The 13,647-nt window shown below is 47.1% G+C and overlaps 1 protein-coding gene across 1 annotated transcript in view; it reads right to left on the bottom strand.

The window, feature by feature from the left end:
* Positions 1-938: 938 nt before the first annotated feature.
* MYO18B (myosin XVIIIB) overlaps positions 939-13,647 on the bottom strand; it is a 247,364-nt gene continuing 234,655 nt past the window's right edge. Inside the window, 2 exon segments of the mRNA XM_039861993.1 lie at positions 939-1,137; positions 3,392-4,640. Coding sequence (XP_039717927.1) covers positions 3,404-4,640 — 1,237 coding nt within the window. The 3' untranslated portion in view covers positions 939-1,137; positions 3,392-3,403.

The following is a 13,647-nucleotide window of genomic DNA, read 5'->3' as shown; positions in this document are numbered from 1 at the left end:
TGAACAGACCAGTCATCCAAAGAGTGGCTACACCAGCGGGCTCCTAGGGATGGAGGCCCATTTGGGGTAGGGCATGCAGTCTGTGTCAGTGGGAATGTAAATAGAGACCGCCCTGGCTACCCAATGTGGGCATAAGCTAGTTCCGCCATCGTAAATAGGGAATAAAAAGTGCATTTCTCTCTCAGGACCTTTTGTGAAGTTGTGGTAAGATATACCACGTAGAATGCTTGGCACAGTGGCCAGCACGTAGCATGTGATCAATAAATGGCTGATAGTTTTTCTGTTATGAATACTTCAAAGATGTTTGAAGAAGCAGTTATCCAAGCTATACATGTACCTATGCAAGTGTAACTTATGGTATATGTGCATGTTGGGGTGTGTGTGTGGTAGGGCTGTTGTGTTAGGAGGTATATGGGGTGCTGAGAGCAGACATTCACAGGTTCTTGAATGTCGATATGGGCAGACATTTGTAGGGATGCATATGTGTCAGTGTGTCACATGTATTCAGTGTGTGTAGGCTGATTAATTTGTTCACTGGTTTATTCATTCATTCATTCATTCATTTATTCATCAGAAGTTCTCGGATGCTTGCCCACAGATATGCACACAATGTAGAAAGTAAATGCCCAAGGGAAATATGATAGAAGTAAGTATGAGAATTAAGGAAGAAAGAGAATTTATTTCAGTTTGATACATCAGGGAAGACTTCCTGGAGGAGGTGACACTTATGCTGAACCCGGCCAAATGAAGAGAAAGAGCACGGTCATTGCATGTAGACTTGTAGGGAGAGAGACAGCAGTATGCCGCTGAAACTATAAATGGTTTGGTCTGGTTCTATTCCTCAGAACACTTCTACTTGCAGCTGCCCCCCATCCACCCTCCAGAATCCCAGGGAATAGGATCACAGAATAGAGGAGGCATGGATGCCAAGAAGCCAATACTTTATTTGTGCAGACCAAGCATGTTGGGAGCCCCACGGCCCATGGCATAGGCCTCTGCGGGGCCCTTCTCGCCTCTCGAGGGTGGCCATGCTGGCTGTATCTGAGCTGAGGGCCCTTGGGGAGGCCAGGCCAGTCTCTCTCTCTCTCCAGATAGTGTGGAGTTGGGAAGTCTTCCAGGGCAGTGCATCTCAGGAGGCTGGAAACAAACGTAGGTCAGAGCTGATAAATGGGACACAGGACGTGTGTCTTGGTGAGGAGAGCAAGTGTGGGGGATGGGCCCGAAGGTGCATATTCCCAGGTGGCATTCCTGCAGAGAAGCCACCAAGAGGAAGGAAGGTGTGTAGGCAGCAGAAGGGAAACAAGTGGAGGGAAACTGGGACAAGGCTCCCGAAGGACCAACATTTCCCAGAGCAGGGTAACCTGACACTTAGTGCAACCACTGCGGCTCTGTCCTTGGGATCTCACTCTTTCTTATCCAACCGACAATGTTACTTTATGTAGTTGGTGTTATTAGCTCCATTGCCCAGCTGAGCTCACAGGTGCTCAGCAAGGTCACATTGCTTGCCCAAGATCTCGTAGCCAGTGACAGGAAGAACTGAGCTTGTTTGGCTCCGAATCTCATAATACATGTGCTTCATGGGGAACAGGGTTGTGCTGTTTAGTTCAAGACTCCGACATGGAAGTCGGGGCAGAGGTGAATTTTTAGGCAGGTGCTCATTATATTGCTGAGAGGGGGAAAGGGGAATTGAGTTTAAAAAGAAATGGCAGAGACAAGACGTTCTGTGACGACTTCTGCTAAGGACTTCTCCCCTTATGAACATGTGCCCTTTACTTGGCCTTTGAAACTGCGTTCTGTGTCCCTGAGAGCATAATAATGTAAATGATATCAGATCTCTCCTTGGTAATTGAGAGCAGAGAGAAGGCCATGTAAAGTCAAATTAATTTGCTCCGAAACATCCGAGCGCATCTCTAGGGAAGGGGCGATGGCTTTCTAATGAGCTGAGGGTCTCTCTTGAAGTAGCAGGTTTCTATGAGTGGGAGATGGGCAGATTGTTTTGGTCCAGGACACCTTTGTGGGGAGGGCTAGGGGCTGAGGCAAGGTGAAGGCTCAGTGCCCACCTGTAGCCTGAACCTGGAGTAGCTGTGAGTTCTGAGATTTGATAAGAGCGAGATTTGTGTGTCCATCGGCTATCATTGGGCTGTGGGTTTGCATTGTGTCTGAACCTGGAGGGAGGTTCTTACACCAGCTTCATGGATGCCCAGCCTCCTCTAAGGGGCTTTGCACTTCAGTCGGGAGCCATGAAGTGTGAAATTCAGTGCCTTGAGCTTTGAAACATGCCCTTTGAAGAGGCTGTCAGGGGCTAGCCTCTGCCTTAGGGCAAAGAACAATGAACTGGGAGTCAGGGTGGCTAGACTGGCAGCGGAGTCACTGGGTGACCTTGATCTTGAGATTTCTCTCATTTGTTTAGCAATGAGGTTGGAGTCCGTAAGTTCCAACATCCCTTTTGATATATAGTTCTAAGGTCTACCTCCATTGGGGGGTCAATGGAGGCAGCCTCTTTAAAGATCCGGCTCCATCAGTGTGGCTCTGAGTTTACTCGGGAAGATGCCTGGAAAATGGACCTAAGGAAAACATGACAGATAAAAGTGGCAGTTCTGGAGTTCCGAATCCCACTTCTGCCTGGGCGATTTGGTATAAACGGCTTAACCTCTGTGATTCTCTTTATCGACCTGTCAAATGGGAATAACTACCTCTAACCACCTCTTGGGGTTATTATGGGTACTAAATGACTAGCTGATATAGACATTCAATAAATGGAAGCCATTATTCCCAATGAATTCTTCTCCCTGCCTTTCTTCCAGAGAGGTACCAGTATTAGGACTGGGAGTGGGCGAGAAGTCAGAAAAAAGCACTGCTGTGTTGCTGGGACCACTGTATTTATCCCCTCTTCCCTCTCCCTTGGTCCTCTGTTCCTCTCTAGAAAGTTACACTTGATCTGAGCCAAAAGGCCGAGAAGTGATCTCTCTGGATATTTAACGCAAGAGTTAGACTCTACTTCTTAAGGCCCTTTGTACCCAGGCCTGACCCAACTACCACAGATCTCCGTCACTTTGTGGACAGGATGCCATCACAGCTCCACCAGCTCCAGGAGGGATGGAGCACTAGAAAGAAAAGTTGGTGGTGGTGGGGTAATGTAAAGCCAGCGTTCAGCACCTTCTTTAGCATTGTCCCCCAGGACCCTCTCGCTTTCCAATGTGTCTGCATTTTCAAGTGCAAAGAAATAGATGGCACCTAGCAGATAAGCAAAAGCCTCTCAAAAGCCTCATCTCTAGAAAAATAAGTCAGAGCATTAAAAGCAGTAGGAGCAACTGGTTTTATCTAGGCTGCCAGGCCCAGGTGGATGATCTTGTTTTATTCCCCCCAAACGATCCCAGCCTGTTACTTTTACCTGAGCTGGTTCCTATTTCTGGAGATATTTCTTCATTATGCTCTCCACATCCTCATCTTTCCTCCCTGCCCCAGGTTCTCCGCTGTCCGGGGTCGTTCGCTCACCGCCATCACCCTCCATCCGTGGGATTCTTGGTCGACTCTTGATGCTGTCAGCGCTTTTGAAGGACACGACGGAGCTCGAGGAGGAGGACGAGTCAGAGAGGTGAGCAGGGTCCTCCTTGGCTTCCGGGCTCTTTTTCAAAATGGTCTTGATCCCTGAGAGAAAGGTCTGGTCAGTCTCTTCTGTCTCAAAGTGGACACTTGAATGTTGTGAACGGTCTTGCCCATCTTTGGCCGCTCTGGCCAAGGACATAGACATCTCAGGCTTCCGGATGGCCGGGAGGAAGTCATCGAAATCCACTTTGGTCTGGCGTTCATAGTTGAGGCTTGGGAGCTTCCAGCTGAATGGGTCGCTGCCCCGAGGTTCCCCCATTAGGTGGGTGAACTGGCGGTTCTGGAAGACCAGTGGCTCCTTCCCGAGGTCTGGACAGTCTGCATCATCCAGTGATGACTCCAGACAGCGCCTCCGAGGACATAGTGTGGGCGACAGCAGTGTGCCTCTGGGTATGGTGGGGGAGCTCAGTTTTCTCCCTGAGTCTGGCCCTGATTCTAAGAGGGATTCGCAGGAACTGAACCGTGTCTTCAGCTTCTTGGGGAGCAGTGGGGTGCCCTCCATGCTCTCAGAAGGGATGCATTTCAGACTGGTGGACCGCAGGAGACCGGCGGATGCCCCAGCGGTGTCCTCCGTTTCCAGGGATGACTTTGCCCTACACCTCAGTGAGAGGTGTCCCTCGTCACTGCCTGTCCTGGTCCTCCTCAGTGTGGAGGCCCCGGTGGTCTGGTAGATGGGGAGGCTGGGCCAGTCCTCCAGGCCCAGAGCTGGCCCCTGGCCTCTCTGCGCCCTCTTCCTCCGGAGCCCTTCCACGAACTCTGACAGGGCCGCCGAAGGACTCGGCAGCTTTTCCCTAGATACGGGGCATGTGTCTGTCCTCTGAGAAGATAGGGAAGAAGACAGAGCTCCTAATCTCTCCGTGGGCTTTCTCTGGACGTCACACTCCTTGCCATCTCCCAAGTGGCAGTACTTTTGCCGGTGGAGGGAGAGGGGAGAAAGGGACTTATCCCCTGTGGTCTTGCTAGGGATGTCCCGGGCTCTGCTCAGTGCCAAAGCCCGTGGAGTCCTTTCGGCATCACCAGCCTCCTCGTTCATCCTGTGCCAAGAAGAAAGATGCAATTGGTAGAAATTGTGCAATTCATACAATTTGTGCAATTGGCGTGAGAGCCTCTAAGCACAGGCACTAATATTATTTTTCTTTGGAAATGCCATCCCTATTGCATTCTCAAATGAAACGTATGATTTAATGCCCAAATTCGGGCCATGTAAATGATTTCTTGTTGCTTTCTCAAATGCAATTTCTGTTTATAATTAAACCCAGCTAAGTACGTTTGAGTAGATTAAAACAGCGGCTAGGACGAATGACTTAGATTTATGAGGCATCATATCAGACATGACGGGAACTATCACCCCAGAGCCTACTGTGAAATAAGTCATTTGCTTCTTGAAGGCTGGAGGGAGACCCACAGGAGGTTAGTTATTTATTTAGGGCCAGGCCCAGAAGACAGTTCCACCAGCAGGGCTTCTGAGACTCAATGACCCAAATATGCGTCTCAGTGGAATGCTCTAAGACACCCGATTGTTTCATGGGTGGGGGTGGAGGTAAAAATGTTCCCCCTAAAAGGGAAAGATTTACATGAGATTCACATGCAATGAAGACTGTACACAAGAGGACAGACGGTTTCTATTCTGGGACTACACCAGGCTTGGCTTCCATGCAGAGTCATTTTGCAACAGCTGAGCCAAAAACACTTCTGAAAAGAAGGAGCCTGGCAGTGGGGTGAAATTATAGACTGTCAAATAAAGGGTGCCCTTAAAGGAGAAAGACTGGAATCCATCGACTGTTCCTTTAATAAATAAAACCTGTTTGTCCTTCCGCTACGACAAATGACCCCATTCCTGCCCACCAGCAGAATTACAATCTATAAAAAAAGCAAAAGGGGTGCCGAATGTCGATTTGGACACGGAGGCAAAGCCAGGCGCTGACTAAGGCTGGGAGCCACATGTATGCAGGTTTCCAGTCATGATTCCCCTCTCTGCGGTGTTGCTCCAACTGGACCAGGAGTCAGCCCTCCACACAGAAAAGAATGGTTGGGATTCTGCTGCAAGACTTTGAGGAAGGTTTCTTGCTCACCACAGTTCGATATCACCATTCCCACCCCCGATCACACAGGACAGGACAATGGCCCCAAGGGCTCTCTAGTCTGGGAAGGAAATTAAGCCTATGGCCCCCAGAGGTGATGCCTAGAGGGGAGAGGAGGGTACAAATAGGGTAGGGGATCAAGGTCTTTTCTAGGGACACAGATGGGGACTGAGACACTGCCTTCCTCAGCTCCCAAGGCCAGGCTTCAACTATCCCATAATATGCCTCTCTCTTCTGGGGCTGGCAGGAGCCTCCCCAGACCTGGGACTGTGTGAGGTTGCCATGGCAATGACACTTTCCGTTAAAGGGTTCCACAAGCGACGGGCACAGGGCTGGGAGTGCTCACTTGCCTCTTCTTATTCCTGAGGTCAGCTAAGTTAACGTCACGGTGTGGGGATGGTGGGGAGACACAGGGTTAGGGTGGTGGTGTAGATAAGCCACCCCCACTGCCCACTCTCCTCATCACCTTCAGTCCTTCACTTGTACGGTCAGGCTCTCTACTCCCTTCCCGACTTCCTGCCTCCAATTGCCTTCTTGCTCACTCTGTTCCAGCCACACCTGCCCCCGCCCCCACCCCCACCCCAGGATAGGCCACATTCTTTCTGCTTCTGGGTTTTGCATTTGCTGTTCCCTGAGTCTGAGCACCCCTTCCACCTTTTCTCACACCAGTCATGATGCCATCCTCATGGGGAAGCCATAGGAATAAATGAAAAGCCTTGGTCACAGTGTCTGGCACCTAGCTTCTCAAACAATGATGAATAGTAATGACGAATAATTAATAAATCAAATATTAATGGCTATTAATCATTGATAATTAACAATTAATGGTAATTATTATTACTGCTAAAACTTTCTGAACCTCTTGAGCCTAACCCAGCTCAATGAAAGCCTCAGTTGAAGTTCCAAGACGGTTGGACAGAGAACGAATGGGCAGGTGAGCTTGCATCTCATCATTCCTAAGAAGGGCTGGCCCTGCTATGCTAAAACAAAAGGCACACAATTTGTCCAGAGCAGCCGCCTCCTTTCCTGTTTCTTGGCTGCCACCTTCCATCTCCATCACAGCTGGACACGAACTGGGAAGGGAGCCGGAGAGCTCCTTTATGATCACAAGTATGTTCGTCAACATCATTGCTTTGGAATCACTCCCCTAATACCTGGCAAGACGGCATTCTCACTCCTTTCTTTTATTTTCCTTTTCCTTTTCTTTTCTTTTTTAATAAACAGCTGGGAGCTGCCAGGGCAGTGGGCTGCTGCAGAGCTGACAGAAGTCATTTCCATCCTGTCTCGGTGCTGAAGGGAGCCAGGGGTGATGCATGTGTCTTGGGTGCTCAGTCTCATTTATTGTCTGCCATGTGGCCATGGCGGCATCGAGGGTTCCTGTCACAGAAACCCCTGGGACTGTGCCATTCTGCTCACCCCAGCTCCCACCTCCAGTGCTGGTGGTGGATGCCAAGAAAGCATGAGGAAAGGGAGGGAAGAGAAGTTGGAGGAGGAAGAGGAAGAGGAGGAGCAGGAGGAGGAGGAGGAGGAGGAAGAGGAGGAAGAGGAGGAGAAAGAACAAAAGGACAAGACGAGAGGAGGTTGAGGTGTCACAGAGCTCCAGCCCACGCTGTCAAGATCTTGCCGACGCCCATTTCTGCACCCTCTGAGTTGGCACACGGGAGACGCTCAGTAGATGCTGTGGAACTGATTCAAGTCTACCTGGGAAATCAAGTCAGCGAGGAAGAGAGAGTAGATACGATGAGAAAAGAAGAGAGGGGCAAAGAGAAGTGGGAAGAAGAGGAAGCAGGACACACAGAGAGAAGGTGAAGAGAGAATGGATAGAGGGAGAAGAAAGTGAAAGACCCCAGTGGTGATGGAGGCAAAAGAAGAGGAAAAGGGAAGGGCAAGGGCAGGCGGACGGCGGGGAGGGCTGCAGGATGACAGCTGAGCATTTGCCCTTCTCACCTTCAACCAAAAGGTGGGACAGGCTGGGGGCATAAGCCATCAGCAGCCCAGGAATGGGGGCTGGAGGTCTCGGTCAGTGACTGCTGGTGTCCAGGACAGAGGGCACATGTTTGCGGAGCCCAGGCCATCAGGATCTCCAGCTCTGCCTTTCCCGAGGCCCAGCAGGAGCAGCACCTTCCACAAGGTGTGCAAGCCCAAATGTCCCAGCACAGCCGCCCGATGGTGATCACCGAGCTCTACCAAGGGATCCAAGGGCCTGATGTCTTGGGGATGGAGTGGGCTGGGTCCCATGTTTTGAGAGTTGCCTGATACCTCTAGAGCCTCAGCTGGTGGGCTCGAAATGTAAACATGAGCCAAGCAGAGTAGATTTCTGGGGGCCTGGAGAGGAGAGGGTGTAGGGTAGAGTGATGAGGGAGGGAAGGAAAGGGGAATGCGAGGGGGAAGAAGGGAAATAACAGGAAGGCTTGGCTGAGTGCTACCTCTTGGCTTTACCATTCAGAAATCCACCCACGTCTCTGCGACTTCTTTTTCTATTTCACGTCTGCATTAGCACTCAAAGTAAGAAGTTCCTTGCACTGACGCCTTTCTGTGTGGAGACTACAAAATTTATTCTGAATTCAGACACCTTCTTGTAGACTTCAGCGTAACGGTCTGAGTTCTGCTGTCTGAGGCCAGCACATCCTTCCTTCTTCCATCCCAGTTTTGGACATTTTAAACACATCCTGCTGTCTTCATCCAGGGGCCTGGGAAGACTCATTTTTTTTTCAGCCGTCTTCACTAGATGGCTTAGCTCAAATTGAAAACTCTCCTCCATCAGCATCATGTGATGGATGGCTGGTGGATAATCAAGATGTCACCATGCCTGCCTCCCACAGCCTTGGTCAAGGGTAGAGATGATGGATAGAAAACTCTCCAAGTTCCTGGGAGACAAGTGTGGATAAATGCTAGGCAGGGCACTGTGATTCTTTAAGGAGAGACTCCAGGAACATCTTGGGAACTTCTGCTGCTTGTCCCTAATCTATCTGTGAAGTCTTCTAGCATATCTGCCATAATAAGGAACCAGTGGGCATCCAGTCATAATGGTGCTGGGTTGGTTCGTAATTGAGTGGAGCGGGTAGCCAGTGGTTGCCACAACAGTTACCCCTGGCTGAGCAACTGCTGTATGTCAGGCACCGTGCTGATGCCACAGATACAAGGGGGAACAAGCTGATGGGTCTCCTGCCCTCATAGAACAGACCTCCACATTTACTTATAATCTTTATGGCAACCCTGGAGGTAGGGATCATGATCCTGAGGCACAGTGAGGTGGATGACCTCCATGAGCACACACAGATGGAGGTGACAAAGGCGGGTTCCAACTCCCAGTAGGCTGACCCCACTGCCAGTAGTGCCATTCTCTGTAAACTTTCTCTGAGACCTGTGATGTGATTCGAGGTTAACAGTATTTCCTGTGTCACCTTGTCCAGATAACATTTGTCACTTGGAGCCTAGTCTGCTTCTGCCACCGACTAGCCATATGGCTTTGGGACAGTTCCTTAACTTCTCTTAGCCTCAGTTTCCTTAGCTGTAAGGTAGGGGAAACTTATCTTGCAATGTTGTGGAGATCTGAACTTTAGGAGGGCAGAGAATCTATACTTGGTGCCTAGAACAGTGTCCTGGCACATAGTAGGTGCTCAATAAACATTTGTTGAATGAATGAGTAAAGTGCCAGTTTCCTGGCACATAGGTTCTCAGTTAAATATGTGTTGAATGAATGAGTGAAGTTCTGATGTCTGCCACATAGTAGGTATCTAATAAATGTTTATTAAGTGAATTGATGAGCAAAAGAATATATATAAAAATGCTCTAAGTATTGGTGAACACCCAGAAATATTTGAATTTCCATTCTTTCTAACTTGCAAGGCAAAGAGAACAAGTTTTAAAAGCATACAGTTCTAGATTCAAATCTGACTCTGCCCCTTCCTAGCCAGGTATCTGGTAGAGCCTGAACTTGCTCAGCTGTAAGAATGGGAATGATAATGCTGATCTCACAGCATCGCCCAGTTTACCTCTGCCTGCCCCCAGCATTTCCCATGAGGTAAAGTCTTGTGCAGTTAAACCTGCAGATAGTACTTATTCATTTCAAAACATTAACTACTAAGAAATATATGTTTAAAAATCTTAATGCTTGTTTGATTGTTTTTCTTTAACAGCCCCTTCCAGCAGGGCTAGAGAAGGCCTGGAATGTTCAAGAATGAGCTATTCCTATGTATGATCCTGCTCTGAGTAGAACAGGAAAAAGATGTAGTTATCAAAGTGGTTGGTTCAGCCTCAGAACGAGCCAGCTGCTGAGACACATGTCTCCTGCTTGGGCCACACCCTCTCCCCTGCCAGGCTGTCCCATGAATGTGCCTACTTCATTCTATCTCTAGTGCCCATCGCAGTAGTAGATGTTCCATGAAGATTGAGTGAAGAATGAAAAACTCAACTTTATATGGACGTATTTTGTATATACCATCTCACCAGGATCATCTCACCAGACTCATCACCCCATCCAGCAGATGAGAAAACTGAGGCTAACTGGTGAGAAACCATTTACTCAAGGTCACATTGCTAAGTGGCAGAGCCTGGATTTGAACCCTGGTTGGACAGAACTTGAAGCTTGTGCTTTTTCCTTCCAGGACATCACACGCCCTCCAGGTTGAGCAAGCAGAGTGGAAACCTCAACCAGCTGAACTCACATCTACCTATGTACATGTTCCAAAATCCGCTGAGACATAATGAACAAAACATGTGAGGTCCAATGCAAGGAGATGCTGGCTTCACTGCATTAGACATAATCACACAGCAAAACACGTAATTTCCAAGTCTGAGAGCCTGGGTAGAGCTGGGGCCAACTGTAGCTACGGGAAACTTGAAGCGGATTTAATGACACCATGAATCACCTCCAAAGGTGTGCTGTCATCCCCATTCTTCATCCACACCCTGAAATTAAAGAGGAAATTAAAAATGTATTGATCTTCTTTAATACTGGCGAGATCTGAGATGGGAAACCAAATGTCCTTTCAAGATGGCCTGAAGGTTTTGTAACCAAGTCCAAAAAACAATTAATAGTGTGTAATAAAAGTTGACACAGTGCCCAAAACTGTGTGTGACGTGGTAGGGAACGTGAGATATTTATTAAGCCCCTCGAGTGTGCAGGTGAATTCTGCATCATAGTATCTGCCGTGCATTATGCCTTTAGGCTTTGCAAATATTACTCAATTTTACTTCACAACAGTCCTCAAAAGTGGATACTATTGTAATCTTTCCATTTCACAAAGAAGGCTCAGAAAGGTCAGTAATTTGTCAAAAGATAAATGGGAGAACATGGATTTAAACCAAGGAGTCCACCCCTGAGATGTGTGCTTCCTAACTGCTCTGCTCTACTGCCCCTTCTTGCCCCATTTTACAGATGAGGAAATTGAGGCTCAGAGAGGTGAGTCGGCCGGCTTGCTGAGGAAACAGTGGAGCCGAGGCCTTCGTACCAACGTTAAGCTGAGCTCCTATCAGGAAGACGGGCCGCCTTCTCTTCCTGGAGAGCACACTGTAGGTGGAGAGACCGGATCAATCTATGAAGAAGAATCAGCAGTGCAGGAAGTTATAGGTACACTGTGCACTATGGACTCTAAGCATAGCAGGACGTTGTCAAGGGAGAGAGCAGGTGCCGGAAGCTGCACATGTAGCCTTTCTGGAGGAGGTGGAGTTGAGTCAGGCTTTTGGAAGAGGGGCTGAAAAAAAACATAACAAACAGGAGAAGATCCCTCCTGCAAGTTAGTAGCTTATTCAAGCTGGAAAATCCTTTACAAGCAAGGGCTGATATCTAAATTTCATGGCCAGAGAAACCAAGACTTAGCAAGGCCATCCAGCTGAAAGAGAAGACTCAAAGCGAGGAGGCAGCCATGGGATGGGACAACCAAGGAAGCAGGTGTGACTGCAGAGGAGGTGGTGAAATGAACAGCAGATGGTCCCTAAGCCTGGTTACTCCTGGTCTGAAGGTGTGGAGCCTTGAGTCAAGAAACAGACTCTCTAAATATCCTATATTCCTTATCACATAGAGACGAGATCAGATAAGATATATTCTATGAGACGAGACAACTCTCAAGCTTTGTTTGCTGTTCTTGCTAACCTTAAGTGGGTGCTGAGTCATTTGACACTTTTTAAAAACAACCCGGTGAACTTCACTCTGTGGACACCAGCCTGTTTATCTTCTGTGGGTCAGCAGAATTTGTCTTGGCCTCATCTACATATTCTTACCGACTACCAGGTACTAGGACCAGTAGTTTTTGAACAGAGTTGCCCATCAGGATCACACCTGGAACTCTATTAAAAATCTGTTTTAGACCAAGTGCTGTAGGAGTACAAAATAAAAAAAATAAGAGATTGTAAGCTGACAAGGTCCCTGCAATGTGTGAGGTGAACCGAGGGTTGCCTCGCCTAAAAAATAAATCTATTTTCATAGGGAGAGGTAAGGGAACATTCTATTTATAAGAGACTAAAGACTAATGTAAGATGTTAATAACAGAGAAAACCGTGGGTAGGATGTATATGATCACTGTCTGTACTTGCTGCTCAATTTTTCTGTAAGTCTAAAAATTCTCTAAAAAATAAAGTCTAGTATCTTTTTCTAAAAGAGAGAAACACACAAAAAACAAACAAACAAACAAATGCAATGTGTATTCTTAATAGGATCCTTCTTTGAAAAAATGCAAAGATACAAGACAATTTTTAAGACAATTGGTATAATGTAAGGGTTGGGATCTTGGTCAATATTATGGATTTGTTCATTTTCATAGGTGTGATGATGGTGCAATTGTTAAGAAAGTCCTTCTTAACTGGAGAAAGTTGTGAAATTATTTGAAGAGTATTGTCATGACGTTTTCAAGTTACTTTCTCATTGCTCAGCATAAAAACGTGTTTAGATATAGAAAGAAGTAGGGAAGGAGGTAAAGATAGAAATAGAGTCAATATGAAAAATCACTAGTCATTGTCAAATTAAGGTGGAGGCTAATAAGTTGAGGGTGCCCAAACACCTTGACATTAAAAAGAAGAAAAGAGGCAGAGAGAAGAGAGGGGGGAAGGAAGTGATATATTACAGATAATTCTGAGGAACCATTGCTCTATATTAAAAAAAAAAAGTAAACACTTTTATTCACCCTTCAATGTTCAGCCCAACTATAGCCTACTAGATAGAGTACAAAGCCTTCACTTACCTCTCAGGCTGGGCTAGGGGTCTCCTCTGCCCACCGCCCCTTTGCTTCCCCATCACTCTGTACTAGAACTGCTTGTTTACTTTTTTGCATCTCCCGACAAGACTGTTAGTTCTGAACTAGACTGTATTTTTCTTTCATGAACACCCAAGATCAAGAAGAATACTTCAAGGAAAGTTCATGGATATGAAATAAAAGAATAGAGGAATGGAAAGATGAGGGACTTTGGAAAGATGTAGAAAGAAAGAACAAAGGCTCCATCTGCCTCATCTGGCTGGTTAATTTAGACCACAGTAGCCTTACTTATCAGTCAGCCGACGCCTCTTCTCTGGGCTTAAAAACAGTAGATGCAAAACCAAATTCCAGTGTACAATCTAAAGTGAATTCTTCATATGTCCAAACTCAAGCCAAGAGCATGGTTTTATTTCTACAGGATTTTATAAACTTCTAGAATATCAGAATTGAGAGGGAGCTGGAACCTCATATGATTCAAACCCCTTGTTCTACACCTGGAAAACCAGACACAGGAAGCGAACTTCCCAGGTCATATTCTCATGGGACAGTGAAAGTACTAGCCCTAAAACTCAGTTTTTTTACCCTATGATACAATTTCCATAATGTTTTGAAAGAATAAACTGGGTATGTAATTAAAATTTCTAATTGGATTGGAGATTCAACTTGGATTTAATATATGTTGAATACATTTTCAACACATTTCTGCATTTTCCACATACAGACATTGCCTCACTGAATGTGGTGTAATAGCTATAGCCACATAAAATCTC

Source organism: Pteropus medius, unplaced genomic scaffold, assembly GCF_902729225.1.
Source record: "Pteropus medius unplaced genomic scaffold, Ma_sr-lr_union100, whole genome shotgun sequence".
Taxonomy (NCBI): domain Eukaryota; kingdom Metazoa; phylum Chordata; class Mammalia; order Chiroptera; family Pteropodidae; genus Pteropus; species Pteropus medius.
This window is presented reverse-complemented; position numbering and strand designations above follow the sequence as displayed.